The sequence below is a fragment of the Diplotaxodon limnothrissa genome, linkage group LG15 (genome assembly GCF_057381915.1).
Source record: "Diplotaxodon limnothrissa isolate DT_005_m linkage group LG15, D_limnothrissa_male_GT1.1, whole genome shotgun sequence".
NCBI classification, from domain to species: domain Eukaryota; kingdom Metazoa; phylum Chordata; class Actinopteri; order Cichliformes; family Cichlidae; genus Diplotaxodon; species Diplotaxodon limnothrissa.
Window position 1 is genome coordinate 41,119,698 of NC_140610.1, and position 25,501 is coordinate 41,145,198.

Sequence of the window (25,501 nt, forward strand, 5' to 3'; positions counted from 1 at the left end):
TGGGCACAAATCAGTGTGTGTTTATGCTTTCTGTCAGTGTGCGGTAACGTCTCCCTGTCTCCTGCTTAAACCACATTACATCAGTCTGGAGCCGCTGTCACTTCAGTAGCAGCGCAGACAGGTGAGACTTTACAGAAACGTTAGAAATCACAGAAGACAGAATACAAGTGTACCTTCACTCTTTGTTGAAAGTGTTTTTAAAATAGCACACACAAATAGTAGCTTAGCATGACATACTAACAGTATACAGAAAAATAGTAATAGTAGTCTAGAAATTAAATATCTCAAATTATCTAGTGAAATTACACCTCCAAAATATATTCTAGCTTTTGAGAGAAACACACTTCTCCAATTTAACCAGCTTTACACACACATGCATGCTGTACATATACTGTAGATAAACAGAATTATACCTCCAATAGCCAGGGTTTGAGTTTGCGGTCCAGAATAATGTCAAAGCCCAGGACCTCGAAGCAGACGCTGTCACTCCCCGGTGGCTGGCCAGGGCGACACATGCGGTAGGCGTGCAGCACGTGGGGCTCAGCTACTATTAATGTCTTCACCACCAGCTCCTGGCAAGACAGACACACAAAGCCAGAGAGAATCAGCCAGCTGCATTTACAAAGAGAACTCAATTGTACTTTTTTCTTTAGTAGGTTTCGTTTATCCTAAGAAGCCATAGGCTGTGGGCTTCATAGCTGCTGATTAAAAGGTCTCCTTAATCAGGAAATGGTGAAATTAAAACTCTTTGCTTTAATTTCATTTTAAAACTGCAGATAAGGGATTGTACCTTTGTATTTAGGACAAAACTGACAACGAAGCAATGGTGACGGACACACTAGAAATGCAACCCACAGACATGCTCCACAGAGGCGCGAATGAAATGTTTATTTAATCCTGAACTCGAATGCGTTATAAAGACAGTCTGTCGGTTTAAAAGCTAAAGCCTTTTGAATTGCTCTCACACAGAGACTTTCACAAAAGTTGGTGGTGGTCCATCTCCGTTGCTTGTGGTGCCCAACCTGTGCGCATGTTTGTGCTTGCACCTATCTGTGCTGGCTGCTTCCAGCCTGCCTACTCCCAGCGTGCAACTGGGGTAAACATGCTCAGTCTGACACACACACACACAAACACGTTGCACATAGCTTACCCTCACCAGTCAAGCCCCACACAGTGCTGCTGGCCTGCAGTTTGCCCAGTCCAGACTGACTGCTGGGTGCAGGAGAGGTGTATGGTGGTCTGGCCCTGGCCTGATAAGGCTGCACCCCCCTCTCCCTTTTCTATCTGTCTGTCGCTCACACACCTCCAACCATATGACAATCCATCCACCCGTCTGACCCCACAGGCTGCCCAGCACAAACACCTGGTCCCACTACCACTGTTTATGCCCAGAGTCCCCAGCAGTGGCTGGTGTATGCACACGCGTGTGTGTCCTTTGTCCCTGCCCACATCACCTCCCTCCTTATCCTGAGCCCCCAGCACTGGCCACTGCCTCGCACCTTATGTGTGTGGATGCGTGCCTGTATCTTGCTAGCTTTGAGCTAGAATGGTTTAGCCTGCTTCTTTTTAAATCATTTTATTCATTTTTGTTTTTGTAATCTTTATATTTATCCAAATACCAAATTAATACACAAGTTATTTTTTTTCATGTTTCGATCTGTGGCTTCCTTTGTTAAATTTACGTAACAGTATCACTGGATTAAACGAGGCACATTAAAAATAAAAAACCAAAAGGAAATATTCTAAAATGCAATAAAGGAAAATACTGAGTATATGGAGAATAAATACTGCATTACTCTGTCAGTGATGTATTATTCTGTCAAGGAAACTAATGCATAAAAACATGAGAATTTTTACATATGAACAAACGTATCTTTAGATGTTGGAAAAAGTCTAAAATACAGTTTCAGATTTTTTCGTTTTTATTTATTTATTTTCGCCTCAGTGTGTGTGTGTAAATATAAAAATATAAAATCCATAACTAGCTCATTTGTAGTCAGACGCTGTTTTCAAAATGACCCCTGTGGTGGACCACCAGGTGGCTCCACTCACACCCGGTGTGAGGGGAAGTGAGAGGGTTGGGCTTTTGGCGCCTTGAGTGTTGAGTTGTGTGAAGCCGAGATTAAAGTTGAAGTAAAATATTGAGATCTCTCGTGTTATCCTTTCATACCTCCACATTGGTGACCCCTGGGGCGAACATGCTAAGGTCCGAAGAGGAAGTCAGCTCCTGCCTGGAAGCATCGGCGGCTGCCGGACTGCCACCTCGGCCTACAGCTGCTTTTGCTGCTAGCTTGCGACTATAGAGCGCCTGGGCATTGTGCAGCGTTCGTTATCCCATTTCCCACATCCAGGATTTTTCCGCCCCAAAACTTGATTCTGTTCATCTGGAACGTAGCGTTTTCATCCAGGTGACTTCTGAAGAAGTACGTGAAAAGGAAAAGATCACCTCTGAATCGAGGAGGGGGGCTGAGGGTACATCGTTCACCGTGTTACAATGCTGTGAGTGCAGCCATTCTCCAACTCTCTGTGAATGGTACTCATGGCCATTGATCAGTGGGCTTTGATCAGTGGGCTTTGATCAGTGAGCTTTGATTAGTGGTTGTTGATCAGTGGTCACGATTTGCATATTAATGATCAAGAAACTGACGTCACAGCCCATTAATCATGCGACGTTTCCATCAGCCGCCCACGCTCGGTGGTTCCCGTTTCATGGTGTTGTTGCGTTTTTGAATCGGCGCATGCTCTATCACACCCGGGGGTCCGGGCCTCAGCTCCAAGTTTGTTTGGGCAGGCCTTCGCAAATCTGTGTAGGAATGGGCAGTGGCGTGCGTTTCATGCCAGCGCGCAAAGGTCCATAGACACACTAAGGCACCCCTTGCGCCATTCCTCATCCCTGGCAAACGTTTTGATCATGTGCATTTTGATCTGATGGGTCCCCTACCACAAGGTTACAAGCTACTGTACCACCTGGTGGCCAGAGGCGGTCCCCCTGTCATCCAGGACCGCGGCGGTGGTGGCCAGGGCATTTTTGTCAACTTGGGTTTCGCGTTTCCCCAGCTGACATTACCTCTGACAGAGGCCCCAGTTTGTTTCGGAGCTTTGGGCTGCCATGGCTGATGGCCTGGAGGTCGGGATCCACTGCACCACTGCGTACAACCCGCAAGCTAACAGGATGTGTGAGCGGTTCCACAGGTTGCTTAAGGCTGCGCTCCATGCTTCTCTAACAGGTGGCAACTGGGTTGACTCCCTACCATGGGTTTTGTGGGGGCTGCGGTTAAGGAGGATCTTGGTGCTTCCAAGGCTGAACTGGTTCTTGGTCAGCCCGTCTGTGTTCCCAGGGAATTCTTGCCCGAGAAACCCCCCAGCCGATCCCCCACTCCTTCAAGTGGACTTGGCTCACATTCCTAGTCCAGTGCACCATTGCCTGCCTGACACCTTTGACCCAAAGACTTTAGAAACTTCTAAGTTTGTTTTTGTCAGGCACGATGCCCAAAGGACACCACTGCATCTGCTGTATGACGGCCAGTTCAGGGTCCTCGAATCGAGTCAGAAGCATTTTGTTTGAGACTTCGGGGGTTGTAGGGAGACTGTATGTGTTGATAGACTTAAACCTGCACCTAGCGGGGCCTGGCGCCTGTTGCTCGGTCAGGCCTCCTCCGGGGTGCGGGGGGCACTCAGGCCTCCGGCCTCTGGGCCTGCGGCTCGGTTCACTCTGGCACAGCTGGCTGCCGGCAGAGCCGGCGGGCACGCCGGTGCAGCCCCCTCTAGCTTCTGCTCGGTGGCTACTGGGTGACGCCTCGTCTGGGGATCCTCAGCCCTACCCAGGAGGGTGGCACGGATGCCCCTCCGGTTGTCCTCCTTGGGCTCTCGCACTGTGGGGCCTCTGGATGTCTGGGGCCTGGATCTCCTCCATGCCTGCTTCATGCCCTGGGGGATGGGGCTATGGCTCTCTACATCCTCTTGCAGACCATTACATGTGGAAACCATTTGAATACAAGCGCGCTGATCCACACAGGTGTGCACACGGGTGTTCACTGTTCGTAGACTTAAATTACACCTTTCTTGGCTGCTACTTCAAAGCACATTGTGCGCTGTCGGTCCTGCGTGCTGCACAACAACATTGAATATTTAGTATTTACTGCTGTTTACACTTAGCTAGATTAATGCGATGGTGTTGTGTTTAGTATGTTGCTTTGGTTTTTTTTGCTTGTTTTCTATTCTTTTTCTCTCAACAGGTGATCCAGGAGATTTTTTTTCTCCCCCCCTTTCTCACTGTCCCTCTCCCCTTCTGTTTTTCTTTTCCTTCCTCTTTCTCTCTCCCTTTCCTATCCCTCACTCATGTCTGTCCCGTCTGTAACATCTGAAAATAAAATATAATAAATAATAAAAACAAAGGTCGATCAAATGGACCAGTACGGCAATGCCACGATGATCCATTTGGCAAAATAAATCCATTGGGTATCCTTGTTGGTCCTCAGACAACAATTCTGACGGCTAAAGAACCAAATGAGACAGGCAAAAAAAAAAAAAAAAACCCCTGCACATGTTCTTGCAAACAAAATTCACATTTAAAAAAACAAAGCTACAGCTCTTCAGAAACCTAGGTCCCATACAGCACATCAATAATGCCTTCATACGAAAGAGATGTCAGTGTTTCACATAAAATAGAATATATATATATATATATATATATATATTAGGGGTGCAACGATACTCGTATCGATATTGAACCGTTCGATACAGTGCTTTCGGTTCTGTACGCATATGTATCGAACAATACAAAATTTTTAATTTATTTTTATCAACTTTCCTTCTGACGATGCTGTCTGTGTTGAGCGCTCAGTGGATCTGCGCTCGACAGTGCAGCCTAGGCGGAGTAGTCGAACGCAGATTCACTGAGCGCAGGGCAAGCTAGCAAGACAGAAGTTAAGCTCTCCTTGCAACATGGACCTCCCGCACCCTCATTCAGATCTGACCTTTGGAACTATTTTGGTCTTCATGTGACGTATGACCCTGAAGGTAAGCGCGTCATGGACAAAAGTAAAACAGTATGTCGGATGTGCCACGCAATGTTCAATTACATGGGTGGGAGCTAGTGCGTTAGCGCATTTAGCTCGTTAACGTGTTGGCCATCCAGCCCCACGCACAGGGCGATCCGCGGTAGCTCGTTAACGGAGATTGGCCGTGTTGTGGCGTTAACGTCATTTCAGATTAAGGCTGACAGCACTAGTGGGAACACAACGAATATGACTGCACATTTACGCCGACATCATCCTAGTGCAAAGACAAGTGGAAGCAGACAAAAACAACAAGCACGCATGCTACAAACTTTACCCGAGTCATTTAGACAGCCATTAGCACATGATTCTCCTTATGGGGACCTGATATGTTTAATGTGCTGCTGAGAATATACTCCAGAAGAAGCGTATAGTATAGCTTTTATTTTGGAAAGAGACATTTCTCTGTAATAAACTCTCTTTTCCAAAGATGATCAGATAGATTTATTATTTTATTACTTTGTTGTTTCAGCAACATTAAATTTAAAAACTGTACTTTTGAGTTAAAATATATATTTATAATTTTAATAAATGACAAATTAAAAAGACATGAACATTTTTTTGTATCGAAAAAATATCGAACTGTGACACCAAAGTATGGAACCGAACCGTGAATTTTGTGTATCGTTGCACCCCTAGTATATATGTGTATATATATATATATATGTGTATGTGTATATACACATATATATATGTATATACACATACACATATATATATATATACACATATATATATACATATATATATACACATATATATATACATATATATGTATATATATATGTGTATATATATATGTATATATATATGTATATATATATATATATGTGTATGTGTATATACATATATATATGTGTATATACACATATATATATGTATATATATATGTGTATATACACATACATATATACATATATATGTATATATGTATGTATATATGTACAATATTCTTAACCTGTACAGACAAATCTTTTGGCAAACACTCTCTGACTGCCTGACCATGAACACTGGCAGGAAGAGTCGGGGCAGCCTGCTAAGGTCTGCATGGTAACAAAATGTAAGAGGAGAGATGAAAAGAGAAGAAGAGGGGAGAGGGCGCAGAGAGCATAAATACAGAGTTGAAACAAAGCACAGTGTGTGAGTGCAAATGTACAGCACTAACACCAAAGTGGTGCAACTTCTGAAGAAAGCTCAGAGAAAAAGAGAAAGAAAAGAGAAAACAACACAGAGAGCAAGACGAGAGGTGGACGTTCTGGCTGAGTCAGGAGGTGACACGCGGTGTTACTAAAGGACAGAAAACAACCAAGAAAAACAAGAAAACTAAGTAAAATACAGGAAAGGAAATGTTAGTTCCTTCACCAAATGCAGCACATGGACACATCACACAATGTGGATATGAGACGGGAATAAAGAGGGGAGAAAAGAAAATGTTATCTAAACAACACATTTTCCCAGCAAGTAATGCGCATGCCACATGAACATGAAGAAACATTAAAATTAAAAAAAGAGGCAGTAAGGAGAAGAGAGAAAAGCTTTCCTTGAGTACAGAATAATAACCAAAGGGATTTCATTTTGGTTTTGAGTGGTGGTAGCATGAGAGCAGGCCGTAAAGCAGGGAACAAGTACTGAGGGACCACACAACTCAAATGATTATGGACAGCAGGACAAAGACTCAAGGTCAGGGATAAAAGAGAAAATAATACTGAATACTGAGCGCATGAAGAGAACCTAAAAAAATGGGTCAAACAGAAAGGAGCAACTAAAAGAGTAGAAACAGAAAGATAAAAAGGCGCATGACCGGCATGGATGGATGTACAAATTTAAAAAAGAAGGAAAAAAAGAAAAATCAATGAGAAGGTGAAGGAATTTTACAAACAGACAATGATGAAAGAAAATGAACAAGGTTAAAGTGTTTGGATGAGCAGGGAGCAATGCCAAATCGGGAGAGCTCACCCTCCAGGAATGATGTTTCCACTGAGCTCTTCCTGGAGTTAAACAAGCTCACAGAATCACTGTCATAACAAATCATATCAAGCCGTAGCTCGTCCACTTGTGCATTGCGTGCAACGGGTGTTGTTAGCAGGAGCAGCATGTGTGTGTATACACACACATATATATGTGACAGCCTGCGTACAGATTACTTCTGAGGATGAAGTCATTCACTGTTTGCATTTGTGGAGTGTTTTGTTATCATACTCTACATCCTTGCTTTTGGAAGTGGACGTCAGGCGCAGCGCGTCTGAGTGTAACTGTATCTGTGTTTGCACGTGTTTTGGGTGGACTGCCCACGTACAGAGACGTCGCCCCAGAATTTGGCCACATCATAGTCATTGGTGCGGAGGAACTCGGTGAACCAGCTGATGGACCTCTTGCTGCCTTTGTCCACCGTCTCATCTCGCTCAAAGTTCTCGTTGTGTTTGTTGACCGAGTAGTTGGTCAGATGCATGTAGAGCTGGCTCTGTGGAGAGAAAAGGGAACAATAAGAGGCTTTTTGCATTACACGTGTCTCTTTTACATAAGTAGCCTGATATAAATAAATATGCTCAAAACAAGCTTTGCCCTTTTCATTTATATGGAAGAATGCAGTATATCTGATGATAATTCGACTAAATGTGACTGCGGGATCCAGCGTTTGGAGTGAATAACAATAAAACTTCTTTTTACAAGCTCTAACAACCTGTTCAGGAGTGTTCGTGAATTTATACTACAGAGCACCAGCTCACAATATGGTGCAAAACATTTTCTCTAAAAGTAAAGTATGTAAATAAGACTGAAGTAAAAATATTGCATGCTAGTCCCTTGGCAACTTGAGATGGTGGAATGAGTGTTATAGTAAAAGAAATAAAGAATATATCACTGTGTGAACTGGGAGATTATCAGTGATGTATTTCAGAAACGCTCCTTGGGTGATTTCCACTTATTCTCATGAGAATAAGTGGAAATCAAGCCAATAGCTCAATCTTACAATCACAGACCTGCAAAATCTTAAGAATATAAATCTGAGTTATAGTGCCCAATAGTGTATGGTTAAAATGTTTTATTGGATGGTTGTCTTTAACTTTTTGTATCCCTCTCTTTAAACACCATCCCTTACACCTGAAGACAATACATCCTTGTCCTTAGCCTACAAGGTAATAACCGCTGTGACCGCAGGCCACTCCAGCACCTGATGGCTGTCTGGAAGCCACTCTCTGTGGGATTAAACATCCATCTCCATGGCATGACTCACTCCATCATATGTCACAGACTAACACAACGCACGCTTCATGTCATGGGAGAGGTCCTGCATGTCTATGCGTGCACGTGCGTGCGTGCTCATATTTTAGATAAGTACCGTGCTTGATAGGAAGCGGTGATACAGGCATTACTCATGTAAATCTATTTACACACATTATGAGGCCGTGCCTTTCTTATGAGGACAAAAAGCAAGCACCCGTAACGTAAATCATTAAATTTAAGGTGAAGACCAGTTTTAAAGACGGGGTAAGGTTAGGTTAAGGCCAGGGCAGCGGTTAGGGCTCGGCAAATAGCAGTAATGGTTAAGACTAGAGCAAACCTACAGGAATGAGTGTAAGCCACCATAATGTCCTCTGAACTCACTGAGTGCGTGTCTGCGTGCGTGCACGTGTGTGTATGTGCGTATGTATCCCATCATCAGCAACAGACTGTGCTTCAGCAGGTGCAGAACCTCAAGGCAAACACGAGCGGCTTGATATTACAGGAGACATCTGGCATGTGGGCATTTGTGTGCATACAGTATGTCTGCATATTTTGCGTCCGTGTGTGTGCGCGTGTGTATGTGAACAATATCAGTTATTGCCAATTGTGGACTATTTATATGTGTGCATGCATGTTCTTATGTAAAGACAACACTGCTTCCAACCTTTGTTTCATCTGTTTTTAATCTGATTGTGCTGAGTTGCACGAGGCTATGGCTGCAGGTCATGGAAGTGCATAATAAATAAAATGTTAGCAGTGCATTACTGAATTTATAACACGCTGAGCACTATATATGTATTGTTTTCAGTAATATAAATGCACCACAGTGCCATGCACTTTTATCAAACTCAAGAAAAAGGCGCAGGTGTGTGTGAATACCTGCATAATAGTAGCTTCATTATTTGTCACTCACCAGGTTGGCTTCGCTGGGTGCATGGTACTTCTCTGTGCCCATACGAACGAGGCCGTCGTTGTAAAGGAAAATGCGGAGAGGGTCGCAGGAAGTGACGAGGATGTAGATCCGCAGGTCAAACTTGTAGCCCTCCATCAGGAAGGGCTTGTCTAGGTACTCCTGAACGATAAAGTGCTCCTGCGCTGGCAGCTTCTCACAGTTACGGATAAGTGAGATCCTGGATCGAGAGAAACTTTATTAATCCTCGGGGGGGAAATTATGGTGTCGTCAGCAGCATAATAAAATATGGCATAGTAAAGACAAAAAAGATAATTAAAAAAATGATAGATGGGAGCACAGCAGAGACCATGAACATGACTGATGACATTGGCACTGTCTTATATACATGTTGAAGGGGAAAAAAAAGGAGGGGGGCAAACAAGATACAGATTTTATGTGTCTCAACACAATATTTCATTTCAAAGTCATCTGGAAAAGTTGGAGATATATGTCTGGCTTGCTGCAGATGCCAATACTAGTGGTACTTTCAATCTTCGCATGCCAAGAATAGCTTTAGCCTACTAATCAATAGATGTAGTTGGAAGGAGAAGATAACAGTATGTCCTTACTGAGCACAAAATGATTAGAAATACTTTTATAATAAAGGCATTTAGCATTAATAGCTGAGAGGGTCAGAGTCATGCCCTGATGGTATTCAGTGAGCCTCCACAGCCTTCAGTGAAAATATGTAAAAATGAGTCCAGTCTAGTTTGAACAGGATGAGCTGTCTGGCGCTACGACGCATTCGACCATCCAAAAATGCTGTTACTCTATTCATTAACTTGCCATCTAAACAGAACGGTTTGAGAAATGATTGCGCATGAAGCAGACAGGTACAGCGCAAATAATGGTTTGTCTGGGCCATAGCCGGCCAGCATCTGGAGATTATTGTGATTTTCTGTAGCCAAACTCCATTCAGTCTAAATGGCACAGTGCATCACATGTTCTAATAGGGTCATTTAGCCATGCGCAGGTTAATAGCAGCAGACAGTGCGCTCCGTTTTAACCTCCACTCTAATTCATTTGCTTTGGTCTCATGTCACTGGCACTCAGTTCTTATGAAGAGCAGACTGTTGCCGGCTGGACTTAAGATGTGTTTTATTAGTTTGTGTACGTCCACGTGGTTGTATGTGTGAGGGGACGACATTCGCAACAGTGTGCGTCTGTCTGAATGTGTGTGGTGTACATACGTGTGCAGTGCGGGTGAGGGGTCATTTTTAAACGATCTTCCACTATGCGCGCACAAAGCGACTGACCTATATCACCATCACTCATAGTTAAAGCAGACTCGGGCTAACCTGATTACGTGCACAGCCAGGAAGGCTCCATTATACGCAAGCGAGCAGGAACACTGCACACATAAACGCAACACAGGGCTAAAATGTGGAGAACTGATTGCTCCAAAACAAACACACACAAAAGTAATTTAACTATTCAAGAGTTAGGTCAGAAATTAGAGGTCAAAAATTATTAGGCCCCAGGTAATCAGAATATATTCTTATTTAGTTTAGGTGCTCAGTCAACTTCATCAACTCCTAGCTTACCAGAACACTGCACTGTTGTTGATAAGCCTCAAAGGGGGGGGGGGGGGGGTTACTAAGGTTTAGTTTTTCAGGTTATGATCAAATAAGGTCTTAGCTAAGCTTGATTAAAAAAAATTCATTACTTGTAGATCTACTCGAGTATAATGTCGCTGTTACTTTGGGTTTATCAATTAGCGGCGACTTCTCTACTACAGACGAGCGTTTTACCTGCCTGCTTATTGCAGCACTCAAAGTTTTTTCAGTTTTTATGTGGAGGGGGGATTTCATGGATGATGTGAGGGGCTTTCCAAACAGGCAGACAGAAAGCTGAATGATGAAGACAGGGTTAACAGTGTTAGTTAGTCGAGTGGAAGTAGCAGAGGAGACGACATGATTGATGAGCCAGGGTGTCAGATAATCACGGCCCACTCTCCCCTGCCTATTTAATTTGGCACTGGAGGGGATCTCGCCTTTTTAAGCTCTGCACGCGCTTTTATTTTGTTTCCCTTATAACAAGCTGGGCTTCAGACACAAACAATAACTTCATTTAGTTGGTTGATGGAAAAATAAATTACAGGGGGTAGATATAACTTAATTTCCTGCCGCGTCACACCATGCAAAAAAAAAGGAGAAAAAAAAGAGAAAAATCTAATCTTGTGAGCCGCCTGCCGTTGAGTGGTCGAGCTAAACTCATCATCTTTCATATTCTTAATGTATTGCAATAATTCAGCCTTTGCTGCCTTTTATTCTTTAATAAATAAGGGCTTAGTGCAGCATGGAGTTATAAGTAATGCGCACATTATACCAGAAAGGACAAATTCAAAGAGAATTAGAGGGAGAGGTGAAGCACGCTGAGTTATTTGTTCTTCAATATCCCCACCTATTGGCGCCAGTGATGATGGCACTCCAAAGGATTTCTTCATACACACACTTCAGGGATCATATTTTCAAAGAATAATAAGTCAGAAAGAATATTAAATAAATATCTGGGATTTTCAGAAATTTCAACATATTCTACAGAGCTTGAGATAGAAATGGTGCAACATTCAAACCAGATTATTTTCCCATATTTTAGCCTCTAAAAATATTCCATCTATTCATTTATTTATTTTTCTATCCTATAAAACTGTATTAGCTACAAAAACCAGCCTGGCCTGAATATTTAAAACCGAAACCACTTCACTTCCTTTCCGCTTGGCTATGTGACTGTGAGCACCACACAGCTTAAATCGACCCTGACTGCCTGCTTCATGTCAGAATATGAAATACAATTTAGGATATTTACCTTTTTCTCTTTGATATTAAATAGCAAAAAAAGAATGAGGTGCATCATCAGAGCGCTGTGCCCCTCCACCCCCTGGACCTCCTCAGGATCTATCGAACGCACACTGTTTTGCATAATTTTTGTCTGCCTCCTCCTTTAGGCACACCTCTCAATATAATGCCAAAAACATCACTGGTTACATCTTTGAAAGTTACTCAAGTTGCTCATCAACAAAAGCTAAATAGTTCAAACTAGGTCAGTTGTGTTGCTTGCCGGGGTTTTGTCTCCTTGCTTGCTTACAGTGCACACGTGTACCTCATACATTTAAAAAAAATCCAAGTCTCTGTGCTTGCATTTGGTCTCTTCATGTTTCAACCCTCCTGTAGTCAAAACATACAACGGGCGCATGACATCACAAGCATGAGATAGGCACTCAGCCCATGGGACCGCAAAGTATGAAATATGCATTCAGGTGCCACAGCCGGCTCATCTTCTGATAAAGCGATGCTATTGAGAGACGGAGTCCCCTGCAGCAGCCATCGTTGTCCATTTTCTAATCTGACTGGTCTCTGCTGATGGTGCCTCATAAAGGACTCCAATAATCACATGCAGAGACCTTCAGGGGGGGAACTACAGTAACTGCCAGCAACCATGTGTGCATGTGTGTGTGTCCTCCAATGGCGGCGATAACCTCTGATTTATGGAGAGTGTGACCATCGAGGACAATGAAGCCCACAATGAGATTCACCACACCCTCTCAGCTCAAATACTCAATCTGGTCCCAGCTATAATGCTATTTCCACAGACACCCATGTCAGGGTCACAAACCTCTTATTGCCTTGTTTTGTTGTGCTTGTCCTCCATTTGCTCTAGCGCTAATTTCCTCCTTCACCCACTTACTTATCATCTCCTTCAGCTACTCTCTCCTTCTGCTCGCTCCGCTTTCCTCTGGATGCGTACAGATTGCACCAGCGCGCTCGCTAGCCTCTGACCTACCCGTGGCCCATGGCTCCGTTGGCAGGTTTGACTATAAAGGTCTTCTGCTTGCGTTTCCTGCGTAGCTCTTTGACGTAGTTCTGGAACTGAGTGTACTCAGCAGGGAAGATCCAGGTTTTGGGTATGAAGCTGTACTCTTGAGGCTGGCACTTGATCATTCTGGAGAGATAAAAAAGAGAGTAACATAAATGTGTTTTATTCTCTCCTTTTATAACTATCTAGAGTCAGCCACTTGTAGTTTTTCAAGGTGCGGTTGTGCTTTCACTGCAGTGTCTACTTGTTTGTCTCCTAAGTGTGCAGTGCTGCAGACACCCTGTTGTACCTTGTAGCGCATGCAGGCTTTCACGCACATCTGCAACTCAACTCGTCTTCTAATTTAGCCGGTGTTGTAAGAGAGGAACAAAAAACTTACTTGGCCATGTTTCTTGCTAGGCAGTCTTTTCGGCAGATTTCGCCCATCCCAGGGAAATGGTTAATTCTCTGCGACGGGACAAGCAGACATAATAATGTTGTTAGGGCCATTACGCCACTCAATTTCACCCCCACCCCTTCATAAAAATGAGCACATTAAAGGCAGCAACCTGAAGTGAGCTTACAATGTTCTGACATTTATGCCCAATTACGGACTCAAAACAAAAAGGTGACGCTGAGACCTTTCTTAACCTTTATTTAGTTTACCATGGGTTTTTTTTTTTATACTTTAAAGGTTGGGGAGGGAAGAGGCGAGGAAAAAAAAAGATCAATCTCAACTCAGAGGGGCCAAGGTAATTGGTTCTGCATCGCAAGCTCCTGCAGTGACAGTTGAATGAATTGCTTTGAATGTGCCGAAAGGGAGGTGGGGGTATAGGAGAAACTCTGGGTTTTCTGTATTCTTTGACCAAATGAGCCTGAACAGGGGCGTTAATTAGGCTCATATGAAGTGAAACTTGACAGCAAACTCTCACAGTACATCACTAAAAGGAAAAAAGGAAAAATTAAAAGAGGGAGAAAGAGTAGGAGAAGGGAGGGGGAAAAGGGAAAAAAAAACAAGGATGCAGAGGGTAAAGGGAATGCGTGATTATTATCCAAACGAGACAGACGTAATTAGGGATTCGGAAGAGATTGCACAATTATGCCAATGCTGCGAGACGACGTGACTCGTGAGGGGAAATCAAAACCAATTGTTGAGGGACTTCTACTTTTCTTCTGAAAAATTATCTCATGAAGCACCACGGCAGCGTGAGGGAGCACTTAAAAAAAAGAAAAAACCTGACATCACCAGTTCTACGTGAAACATTAGCCACGTTACAACATGTTAAGCTGTTACACTATTTGTAATATTCAATCTACTTAGCTGAACTCTTGCTGCCCCTTTCCTAACAAGCCATACTATTCCTGACTAGCCTGTGATTTAATCGATCATTAGTGCCCAGTCTAATCAAATAAGCGCTCGAGAAGATGGATAGCTAATGCTCAGAGCTGACCGGGATCAGCCAAGTTCACTCAGCAGGGCGGGGGGGGGTCAAACAGAGGTAAGATCACTCTCAGACCAGCATGGAGAACTCAGAACAACTCTTGTTGTTCAGGGCCTTCTTATCAACTTCACAGGTGACGTCTGAAACCCGCCCAAACATCCCCTGCTGCTCACAACTTGTCAGTTTACCCGTCAATCTTCCCGTCTCTGTGGAAGATGTTTGCTCTCATTGGGCTCACCCCGCCTTACTATTTGCTCTCACTCCTCTGATGGTTTAAGGAGGCCAAGAAGCCAGACTCTGTCTTCTGCCAGCTTATCACTTTTCCTTTTGTTCAGTTATATTTTATTAAATTGTTCCTATTATGACTTATTTAATTGTTATTTAATTTTTATTATTGTAAGTGAATGCTCTCATTCAGTTGTCTTCCAGCAAAATTCTCCAAATACCGCCTCCTTCCCATCTGTTCTCACCTCCTTTCTTTTTTAAATATACTCACAGTTTAATAGTTGTCATTTGGTGGTAGACAGAAATAAGGCAGACTGGTACTGCAAAGAGACCCTGGGTGGGATTGACCACATTGTACAGAAACACTTGGGTTCATCAGGTTCAGCAATCCCAGTCACGATCTTCATGGAAACAGCTGTTTCCTAAAGTTTACATATGATGCTTCCTGTGTTCATTTATTTGATCAAAAGCTAAACGTCAGCAGGTTTACACGCTATAAATTTGACATGTTGTGGTTTACACAACCGAAGGATAATAAAGCAGCGAACCCTCCTTTTCTTCACACACACACGAATGACCTTTTTTTGAAATTCTATCTTTAATTCTTGGCAAACCTCTGGTAGCTAAGATTTATTCACATTTCATTTAATAGTTTGTTCTGACTATGTAAGAAACCGTCTATGGCATCTTAAAAAGTAGAGTTTTAATAGAAAAATCAGTTATAAGCAGCATGGTTATTACAGCATCTAAATCTTGTTTTTACTGACAGTGCATTTCAATCAGAGGCATCTTTCACATTCTTCTAATTAAACTCTTGAGGAAGGTAAAATCTCACCTTTCCTACTCAAATAATAATCTTTTTCAGACGTCTCGGTCCATATTCTTGAGCTCCAAAGATTAAGAGCCATATTTTCCTGGTCAGCAGAGGAATTGAACCCTTATCCAGAGAGCTCTCCTCTATAACCTCTAGATCAGCGGTCTCCAACCTTTTTTGCGCCACCTTTTATGCCCGACAATATTTTCACGGACCGGCCTTTAAGGTGTCGCGGATAAATACAACAAAATAAAACTAGTACCGGTACCGAAAAAAAAGATTTATTCATAACACACGTGAAAAGACCCAGGAAAACCGAGTTAACGATAAAAACGATAACAAAATAACGCTGAACACCAATAAAAACCCTGAAAACCAGACATTTCACACCTGAGCCTCAACTCTCGCGGCCCGGTACCAAACGACTCACGGACCGGTCCGAGGCCCCGGGGGTTGGGGACCGCCGCTCTAGGCTATTGAACCACTAACAAAGGTGTACTGACTTAACATGGTAACCATGTATACCTGATAATTCCTGAGCTCAGCGATTTTCTCATGCTGCACAGCTGAGTCGTTCCAGATGAGGTTGGCAGTCTCATCATCATCACGGGTCTTGATGAAGTCCATTTCATTGATGACTATACGAACTGTGAGGGAAACACTCTCATTAGATTGTATTCCATTAATAGAGTGAGACATGCAGTCACTTAAATAAGCTTTACATACACTTTGATTTTAGGAAAACACCCCCAGAGGATTGACTATACATATCCACGACGGCAAAACAACTCAATGATATTGATGCAGAATAAGAATAAGAAATGACCTGGACCCACAAATCAATTATTTCTGCAAAAAGCTCACAGCAATATTTACCATTCATGGCATGGTTGCAGAGCAGCCAATCGTAATGCCTCTCTTCAAAAAGATAAATTAATTGTCTGTAATGCATTCAAATCCCACTGGAAACCCCATAGTATGAGAGATAGGTGGCAAGCCCATTTGTACATTAACCCAACAACTATTCATTATTCAGCGAGTAATGAAAAATTCATATGCCCTAACGAAACAAGGTATTAATTAATTTCTTGAAAGCCTCCACAAACCTGGAGAAGGCTTGCCTAATGTTGCGTGTTTCCGATGTGACTTCATCCATCTGTTAACGTAGGTAGAGGCTCACAGTGTTTTGCTAACTGGAACAGGAAGGGTTTACATCACAGCAGGCCTATGCTTGCAGTTACTAGCAGGGCTTTGAGTCCAAAAAAAAGATTTAATCGGCCTTTCTTACACATCTTACTAAATCGACATCCTCAGGGTAGAGTCTGCATTCCCTTCTCAGTGTGTGTAAAGCAGATTTCCAACCACATACTCCCTAACCTTTAACCTTTTCTCGTAATGCTATCAATTCTGAAACAGAAAAAGACAGCTGCAAAAAAAGGTAACAGCAAAAATGAGCCATCTATCTGGCCCTTAGTGTTAATTTCCCTCCAAAATAGCTCTGCTCTACTCTCAGAATGGCCACTGTGAGGGTCTCGTCACAGCTAGCTGACTGACTCACAGCTGGACTTCCATCTACCTGCAAGATCCCTGCAGCATCCAACTTCTACTTTCTGCTGCTGACTCTTTAGTTTCATAGGTTGTAGTTCACCCCTGAGAGCCCTGCTGCCACATAGTATATTGAACATGGGAGGAATGCTTACAATGCTATTTCAGCCAATCTAAAAAAGCTCACCTCTAAGTTATATTACCTCAACAAAGATTTATGCATGTATATGAAGCCAAGCTGTCTCTTTGAGAAGTGTTTTGCTGGACTGCAACTCTTTTAGTTTTAACTGAACCTATTAAATAAAGGTGGTATCTTTAAAAACAATCCAACGCAGCAAATTAGATTTTATTGTTGTGAAAACACTGTGATTGGATTTTGTGGGGTTTTGACAGACAGAGTAAGCCGTACTGAGGGCTGTTTCCGAGATTAATAGAAATTCACCTTGTCAGAGAACATTAATTCTACCACACGAGTTGCTGGTCTCACTCACAAATGAAATTTTCACAAGGAATGAATCAAAATAAAGATTCAGACGCTTGAATTTCGGAGACTCTGCGTTAAACGCGCTGTAGTGGAATCTTTTACGAGCTCCTCAGTCATGGTGAGAGAAGATTTCATCTTTCCCGACACCAGACAGTGGCTTGTATGTTTATTTTACTCATTTTTTTCTATTGTCAAAAAATTTCAAATGCTTCTCAATAATAAATACAAGAAAGCAAATTACAATACCAATTTCATATTTTGTGCCAGCGACGTTGGCGGTAATGGTGCCTTTTTTCTTTTTGGTGTGCACCTTCCTCTTCCCGCTGCTCTGGTAGGAGCCCACAGATGGCCTGTTCACGGGGGACGCTCCTTGATCCTCTGGAGGAGGAGAAAACATACAACAAGGCTAGATACAGTCACAGCTTGTGCTCCAGACTGAGTCTTCTAATATATTTTGCTCATTTCTGCAGGGGATTTACTCTGGTGTGTTTATGAGGCTAGAATGTAAATGGTTTCGGCATCTATTTTGGCGTAGCTCCGTGCGTCATGATCCCTAAATTATTTGTGTGTGTATTTCTGCTAATGTGTACTTTTACAGGTGGTGTATGCACACACACACAAAAAAGTTGAATCTCTCTTACTCACCTCCATCATTGGGAGGGGAGGGCATCTCAGGGGTTGGAGGAGTAAAGGGACAAGCCAAGCTTTCTGCCAGGCTTGGCAGGTGGGCGGGCCTCACAGGGTGCTCGCAGCACCCCCAAGGACTCTCTCACACTCACACTAGTTAGTCTTCCCTGTCTAGGGCTGTGTGGACGAAGTGGTTCACAACGACCCAATGGATCATCTGAGCATCTCCCTGGCACCTTTCAGCTGCATGAACAGCAGTGGCGGCGGCGGCAGCAGCAGAGTGTGAGTGGGCAGGGAAGTCAGAGGGGGTAGCAGTGGTTGGGAAGAGCGGGAGTGGGAGGACTTCTCAAGGGTCTGCACAACCCCAGCTTATTTACATCCCCAGCAGGAGAAAGGTGGGGAGGGGGTGGATGGGGGGGGAGGGGAGTGGGTAGGAATGCCTGTGGAGGAGAAGAAAAACCATATTTTACAGCTGCAGAACGGTAGTAGTAGGTTGACTGCTCAAAGGGTGACTGCAGTGCACAGCGTGGATCAGTGTGTGCTTTCGACTGGAGCGTACTGGACGTGCTCTTTGATGTAAAGCAGCTCCAGCAGCAGCACACAGGCCTAACCCAGGCTACATCAGCCAATCTGACACTGGACAGAGTTCAGTCAGGACTCCATACAGCCGTGAAACTGCAATACTACTAATGAGATAAAGCTGTGTGATGGCTACAGTAATAATTGCCATTATTTGGAATCACTGTGAAATATTAATGTGGATGTCAAGTAAAGAGTTCTCTGCTACTCGTTGTGTCTTGTGCCAGCTGTGTTTAATTGTATGCCTGGGAGGTCACTTCATTCAAACAGATGGCATCTTTACAGTGGTTTGTTAAAAACATGCCCCGGGCTATAAACTGTGTGGGAAATTAACACCAGTCACCAGCCAGATTCTGTTATTATTTGGCTGTGGTCAGGGAGTGTGTCTTTAAACCTCTTTTGAATATAATCAACCATTATGAAGATTAAAACGGTCGCTGCTCGGGTAGCACAGTGTCTCGATGATTGGTAATGTTGCCTCACAGTGACACGTGTTGGACTAGGCTTCATTTCCTGCATTGTTTGTGTGTGTTTCTATGTTTCCTATGACTTCAGCAGTCCCTGTGCTCTAGCTGTAAAAAAAGAAGGCAGCATCAGTTGGAAAATCTAAACTGCACACGCATGAATCTGTGTGACTTAATCCAGTGATGGATTAACAAGTAATACACTGAGTGTGCTCACACAGAGCTGATTTTTAGGGTTTGGTGGTTGTGTGTTGCACTGAGCATGAGCTTATCGTGGTTTTGAGAAACCTGTATATACTACATGGATGCTGGATACTGTATGTATGTTTTTAAATTGCATTGTTTTTTCTGTATTGCTTTTATTTATTTATCTTTTTTCAGCACTTTGTTTGAAAGCACTTTATAAATAAAGTTATTATTATTATTATGTAATCACCTATTATACATTTCGGAACATTTTCTGCTTGTAAAGAAAGACGGTGGTTGAAATGGTGAGAAACTGAATGCACCATACAGAGATTAAAAGAAACCTGGCAGGGTTTCCTCGTAAAAGTTGGTGCTTTGATGTATCAGTTGAAGATACATGTTTCCATTCAGATTGTCCGAGCTGAATATTCATTTATCAACCTGCACTGTTGTTACTAACGAATCCTTTAGTATCTGTACTTCTACATGTGTCTTAGTTTCAGTGTCCCAGCTATCTAAATGTTGTGCACCATGTCTGTGCACTAAAGGACAGAAACTTCCTTGGGTCATGCAGCCTTACAACTTGGTCATTGAAAACCAGTTCTAGATGAGAACTGGACTTGTGACGTGTCATCAGCTGCAGACCAAGCACTGTTCCAATTCATAGTACGCATCAAGCCAAGTATGCTAAAAATTCCAGAATGTGTTCTCGCTCCTCCCGTTTTATCGAGCACGCATCGGTGGTGACTTGTGTCAACTTGGTGCAGCCAAATATCCCAGAATGCATTTCATCCAAAACTCAGCTGCGGAAAGCGGCTAAAAAGTTTGAAATGTTCCTCTTTCTGTGTCACAAAATAAACTTTTAAGATATTTCAGGCGAGAATGTAGCTGTGGAAGCTTCAAATATCTGCTCGATTTATCGAGACATCACATGTTTGCAAAAGCGCTCAGACGTTTTCGGAGACGTCTGTTACCCACCAGCTCGATAGCTGACCGGGAGGTCAATGTTCACCAGGGCCGGCGAGAACAGCGGACTCCCAGCACGTCGTTTTTAACACCCCCGGTCTTTCGCTACTCAGGTTAAACATGATATATAAGTCACTTAGGTAACTTCTAAATGTTAATGTTTGGTTTTTTCAGTGTTTTATTAGTTCCTGAGAAAATCTGTCTGGCTAAGATTCAATTTAAGCTTCATAACTGGACCATTTTATTTAATATTGAAGTCTTGGAGAGCTGTCAGTTTTGAACTTCACCTGTTCTGATTTAAACAGCTGACTCTGAATTAAATCAGAACATTAAAAATATTTAAATTCGGGAGTTGACATTTTCAGCGGGAGCAAATCCAGCATGTTAATACACGGAGATCCCGAAGGCTGCTCCAAGAATTCTGATTAGATTTTAAATATTTGTTCATTTCTCTTCCAAACCCCAGCAGCTGTCTGTTGTAAGTTTTGAGTGTTTACTAAAATAAAAATAAAAGCATTCTAACATCTCACCTGTTTGTTTTTATTCAGCCATACATGTATACTATTTTTATTAAGAGAGAGATGAAGCTTGTGATTCTGTCACGTAGTGATTGTGCTTAACATTATGAAACAGATGATGCTTAAAAGCGAATTTCGCCAAAGTGCTTAAGATACTTTTTTAAAATATCTTTTTTTCTTTAAAAAAATCTGATACATCTTTCCATTGCAAATATTAATCACAGCTCAATTAAGAGGGAATGGCAGTAAAAACTCCGGAGCAGAGATGTCATCGAGCACACCGCCGTGCCCTTTGTAGAACGATCATGCTGTGTTTGTGTACTTGAGAATTGAGAAACGGCCAATATGTAAATAGATTCTAACATTTGCTGTATGTAGCTGTTCTTAACTATGACAATATGACATTCAAAATAATGTTTTTTTACTGTCACAAGAAGTCGTGTCTTACTCATATGTTCTGCCTGACTCTGCTTGGAGCAGCTGCTTGTTGTGTTTGTGGAAATCCAAACACACACTCCCATTAGCGAAGCTACAGAGTGCCCTCTGGTGGACAAATAATGTAACATCAGCACTCGTGACATTGTTGAAGGGTGTTTCTTTTGTCTCTTCTTTACTTCTTACATTTTCATTCATCATAGGCTGTAATAGTTTTATATGTCAGACAAAAAAGGATCAAGTACTCTCATCATCTCATACAATGGCTAAATCCAATTTGACTGTCAAATTTTAGATTTGATAGCAGCCATGACGCCTGGGTGCTTTAATGTCCACACATGAATAACCAAGTTTATCAGGGCTACAGTCTGAATGTCAACAAAAGGATTAAAAACCTGGATGCTAGACAAACTATTTCAGCCACTCATGATTCTCACAATTAAAAAGGAGAGTTTGTAGAAGCTGATCTTTGAGCAGTGATGATTACTAATGGCCTGACAGTTTTGAATCTCCACAAGAGGTTCTGTGATACATGTGAAGGGTTCTGAGGCAATTAACAAGACGCTGTGATTGTTTTTCTGTGACCAACTTATTTTTTTTACTTTTTACTTTTTAATTTAATTTTAATTTTTCATTCTTACTATTTTTGAATGACATTACATCATGCCTTTTAGACATTACATTAAGTCTAAAAGGCAAAGTGTCACTGAAATATGTTTTCTATGACAAATGCTATGTGTTGCATTTTGGACAACGCCGACTTACATATAATAATGCATACATTTGAAATAAATTGATATGATTTTCAGCATAGCAAAGTTAGCAAGATAGCAAGATTAATAAGTCTGTGAAATATAGTGATACAGTGGGGCAAAAAAGTATTTAGTCAGCCACCGATTGTGCAAGTTCCCCCACCTAAAATGATGACAGAGGTCAGTAATTTGCACCAGAGGTACACTTCAACTGTGAGAGACAGAATGTGAAAAAAAAATCCATGAATCCACATGGTAGGATTTGTAAAGAATTTATTGGTAAATCAGGGTGGAAAATAAGTATTTGGTCAATAACAAAAATACAACTCAATACTTTGTAACATAACCTTTGTTGGCAATAACAGAGGTCAAACGTTTACTATAGGTCTTTACCAGGTTTGCACACACAGTAGCTGGTATTTTGGCCCATTCCTCCATGCAGATCTTCTCGAGAGCAGTGATGTTTTGGGGCTGTCGCCGAGCAACACGGACTTTCAACTCCCGCCACAGATTTTCTATGGGGTTGAGGTCTGGAGACTGGCTAGGCCACTCCAGGACTTTCAAATGCTTCTTACGGAGCCACTCCTTTGTTGCCCGGGCGGTGTGTTTTGGATCATTGTCATGTTGGAAGACCCAGCCTCGTTTCATCTTCAAAGTTCTCACTGATGGAAGGAGGTTTTGGCTCAAAATCTCACGATACATGGCCCCATTCATTCAGTCGTCCTGTCCCCTTGGCAGAAAAACAGCCCCATAGCATGATGTTTCCACCCCCATGCTTCACAGTAGGTATGGTGTTCTTGGGATGCAACTCAGTATTCTTCTTCCTCCAAACACGACGAGTTGAGTTTATACCAAAAAGTTCTACTTTGGTTTCATCTGACCACATGACATTCTCCCAATCCTCTGCTGTATCATCCATGTGCTCTCTGGCAAACTTCAGACGGGCCTGGACATGCACTGGCTTCAGCAGCGGAACACGTCTGGCACTGCGGGATTTGATTCCCTGCCGTTGTAGTGTGTTACTGATGGTGACCTTTGTTACTTTGGTCCCAGCTCTCTGCAGGTCATTCACCAGGTCCCCCCGTGTGGTTCTGGGATCTTTGCTCACCGTTCTCATGATCATTTTGACCCCACGCGATGAGATCTTGCGTGGAGCCCCAGATCGAGGGAGATTATCAGTGGTCTTGTATGTCTTCCATTTTCTGATGATTGCTCCCACAGTTGATTTTTTCACACCAAGCTGCTTGCCTATTGTAGATTCACTCTTCCCAGTCTGGTGCAGGTCTACAATACTTTTCCTGGTGTCCTTCGAAAGCTCTTTGGTCTTGGCCATGGCGGAGTTTGGTGTCTTTTATACAGATGATGAGTTCAAACAGGTGCCATTCATACAGGTAACGAGTGGGGGACAGAAAAGCTTCTTACAGAAGACCTTACAGGTCTGTGAGAGCCAGAGATTTTCCTTGTTTGAGGTGACCAAATACTTATTTTCCACCCTGATTTACCAATAAATTCTTTACAAATCCTACCATGTGGATTCATGGATTTTTTTTTTCACATTCTGTCTCTCACAGTTGAAGTGTACCTCTGGTGCAAATTACTGACCTCTGTCATCATTTTAAGTGGGGGAACTTGCACAATCGGTGGCTGACTAAATACTTTTTTGCCCCACTGTATATATTATAGTTTGCCATAAAAACACGTTTGCCCACTTCCTGATTTCTCTTTTTGTTTTGCATATTTATCACACTTACATGTTCAGATCATCAAGCAAATTAAATATTAGATAAGATAAGCCGAGTAAATGCAAAATGCAGTTTGTTAATGATGATTTATTAAGATGAAAAAAAGCTAAAAAAGTAAATGCACCCTGATAATTGGCCAGTCTTGACAAAAAGAACTGCAATCAAGCATTTGCGATATTTTTTTATATCATTTGCAAAAATGATTTTAATCCAGCCAAACTGGAGGCTTTTCAAGCATGAAAGGCTCGTTTACAGTCACACCAAAGAATTCATTTGGATTTAAATAAGGACAAAACTGACTTTCTTTCTATGAACTGATGTTAGTTTCACACCAGATGTAACGAGAAGCAAACCTTCCAAACAGTTCAACTCTCCTCAGCCTGCAGAACATTTTCCCAAACGTCTTGTGGATTCAAGATGTTCTTTTTGTTCAGCAGTGGGTTTTGCCTTGGAAATCTCCTATGGATGCCATTTTTGCCCAGTTTTTCTTAATGTTAATTCATCAACACTGACCTTAAATTAGGCAACTGAGTCCTGCAGTTCTTTAGATACTGTTTAGTGCCACCCTGGATGAGTTTTTGATGTGCTCATAGAGTGATTTTGGTAGTCTAACCACTGCTGGGAAGGCAGGTCGGTTTATTTTTGAGATCTTTTAGCTCAATTAATTTCTCATATAAATTTTATTTGACTCTTGAGTCAATAGGTCACACAGGGCAGGTAGATTTGGATAGCATTTTGCCCTTAAATGAAATGATCATTTAAAAACTGTGTTTTATATTTTCTTGCATTATCTTTGTCTAATGTTAACATTTGTTTGATGATCTGAAACATGCAAGTGTGACAAATATGCAAAAAACTAAGAAATCAGGCAAGGGGGGCAAATACTTATTCGTGGCACCGTATAAAGAGCACATATATCATAAGAAACATAAACTAGTGATACATCTACAGTGCACCGTCTTGTGGCGTCTCCACTGCATTTCATAAAGAGATCAACAGCAGCCTCTAGTGGCGAGAACACACAGAAAAGTCCATTTCCTATCGACCAGTGTTTACCGTCCACACACTCTCCTGTAGGAGCACAAGCACATGGGCTAGCTTGCAAAGCGACCTTATTGATCCCATCAGCAGCCTCTGGACAAATTAGAATGAGGAAACAATCTGATCGCCTTGCTTGATCACTCAGTAGTCGTCACTGTCAGCCTCTTGGTCTGCCTGCGGAAACCACGCGGCATTGATCCTGGGACGAACGGAGACTAAAGTGAGCTCAGCAGAGAGGGAGGGAGAGCAACAACAAAGAGTCAGGGTGATAAAGTGAAGCAAGCTGTGCTGTTGACAATCTTCCCCCACCTCCCAGTGGTGTACTGGCTCTCTGTACAGTAGGCAGGGAATACCGTCTCCATAGGAGCAGCAGACCTTGGTGTCACGTGAACCCTCAGGAACAACGGTGGAGCTGACGAGCACATATGATGCAACTAAACTAACACACAAGCAGAAAGTGCACACAATCTCTAATGCAAGTATTTTAAAAAATGAAAATGATACACAGTCCCCAGGCAAACGCCGTGTTGTTGCTCTTAATTATCCTGCACAGTATTGCAGGGTTATTTATTCCTAATTTGAAGAAGAATTTTTTTGAAGAGGTTTTTTTGTTTTTAATCAAGATTTATAATAATTATTTTTCAGATATGACAGA

The 25,501-nt window shown here is 42.4% G+C and overlaps 1 protein-coding gene across 1 annotated transcript in view; it reads right to left on the reverse strand.

The window, feature by feature from the left end:
- Positions 1 to 18,305, reverse strand: part of ttll7 (tubulin tyrosine ligase-like family, member 7) — a 67,827-nt gene extending 49,522 nt beyond the window's left edge. Inside the window, exons 1-8 of the mRNA XM_085373550.1 lie at positions 18,182 to 18,305; positions 17,783 to 17,914; positions 16,033 to 16,154; positions 13,427 to 13,494; positions 13,015 to 13,173; positions 9,193 to 9,409; positions 7,354 to 7,518; positions 414 to 572 (exon numbers count right to left, since the gene is read on the reverse strand). Coding sequence (XP_085229676.1) covers positions 414 to 572; positions 7,354 to 7,518; positions 9,193 to 9,409; positions 13,015 to 13,173; positions 13,427 to 13,494; positions 16,033 to 16,154; positions 17,783 to 17,914; positions 18,182 to 18,206 — 1,047 coding nt within the window. The 5' untranslated portion in view covers positions 18,207 to 18,305. The remainder of the gene's footprint in view (positions 1 to 413; positions 573 to 7,353; positions 7,519 to 9,192; positions 9,410 to 13,014; positions 13,174 to 13,426; positions 13,495 to 16,032; positions 16,155 to 17,782; positions 17,915 to 18,181) is intronic.
- Between the last annotated feature and the right edge of the window lie 7,196 nt (positions 18,306 to 25,501).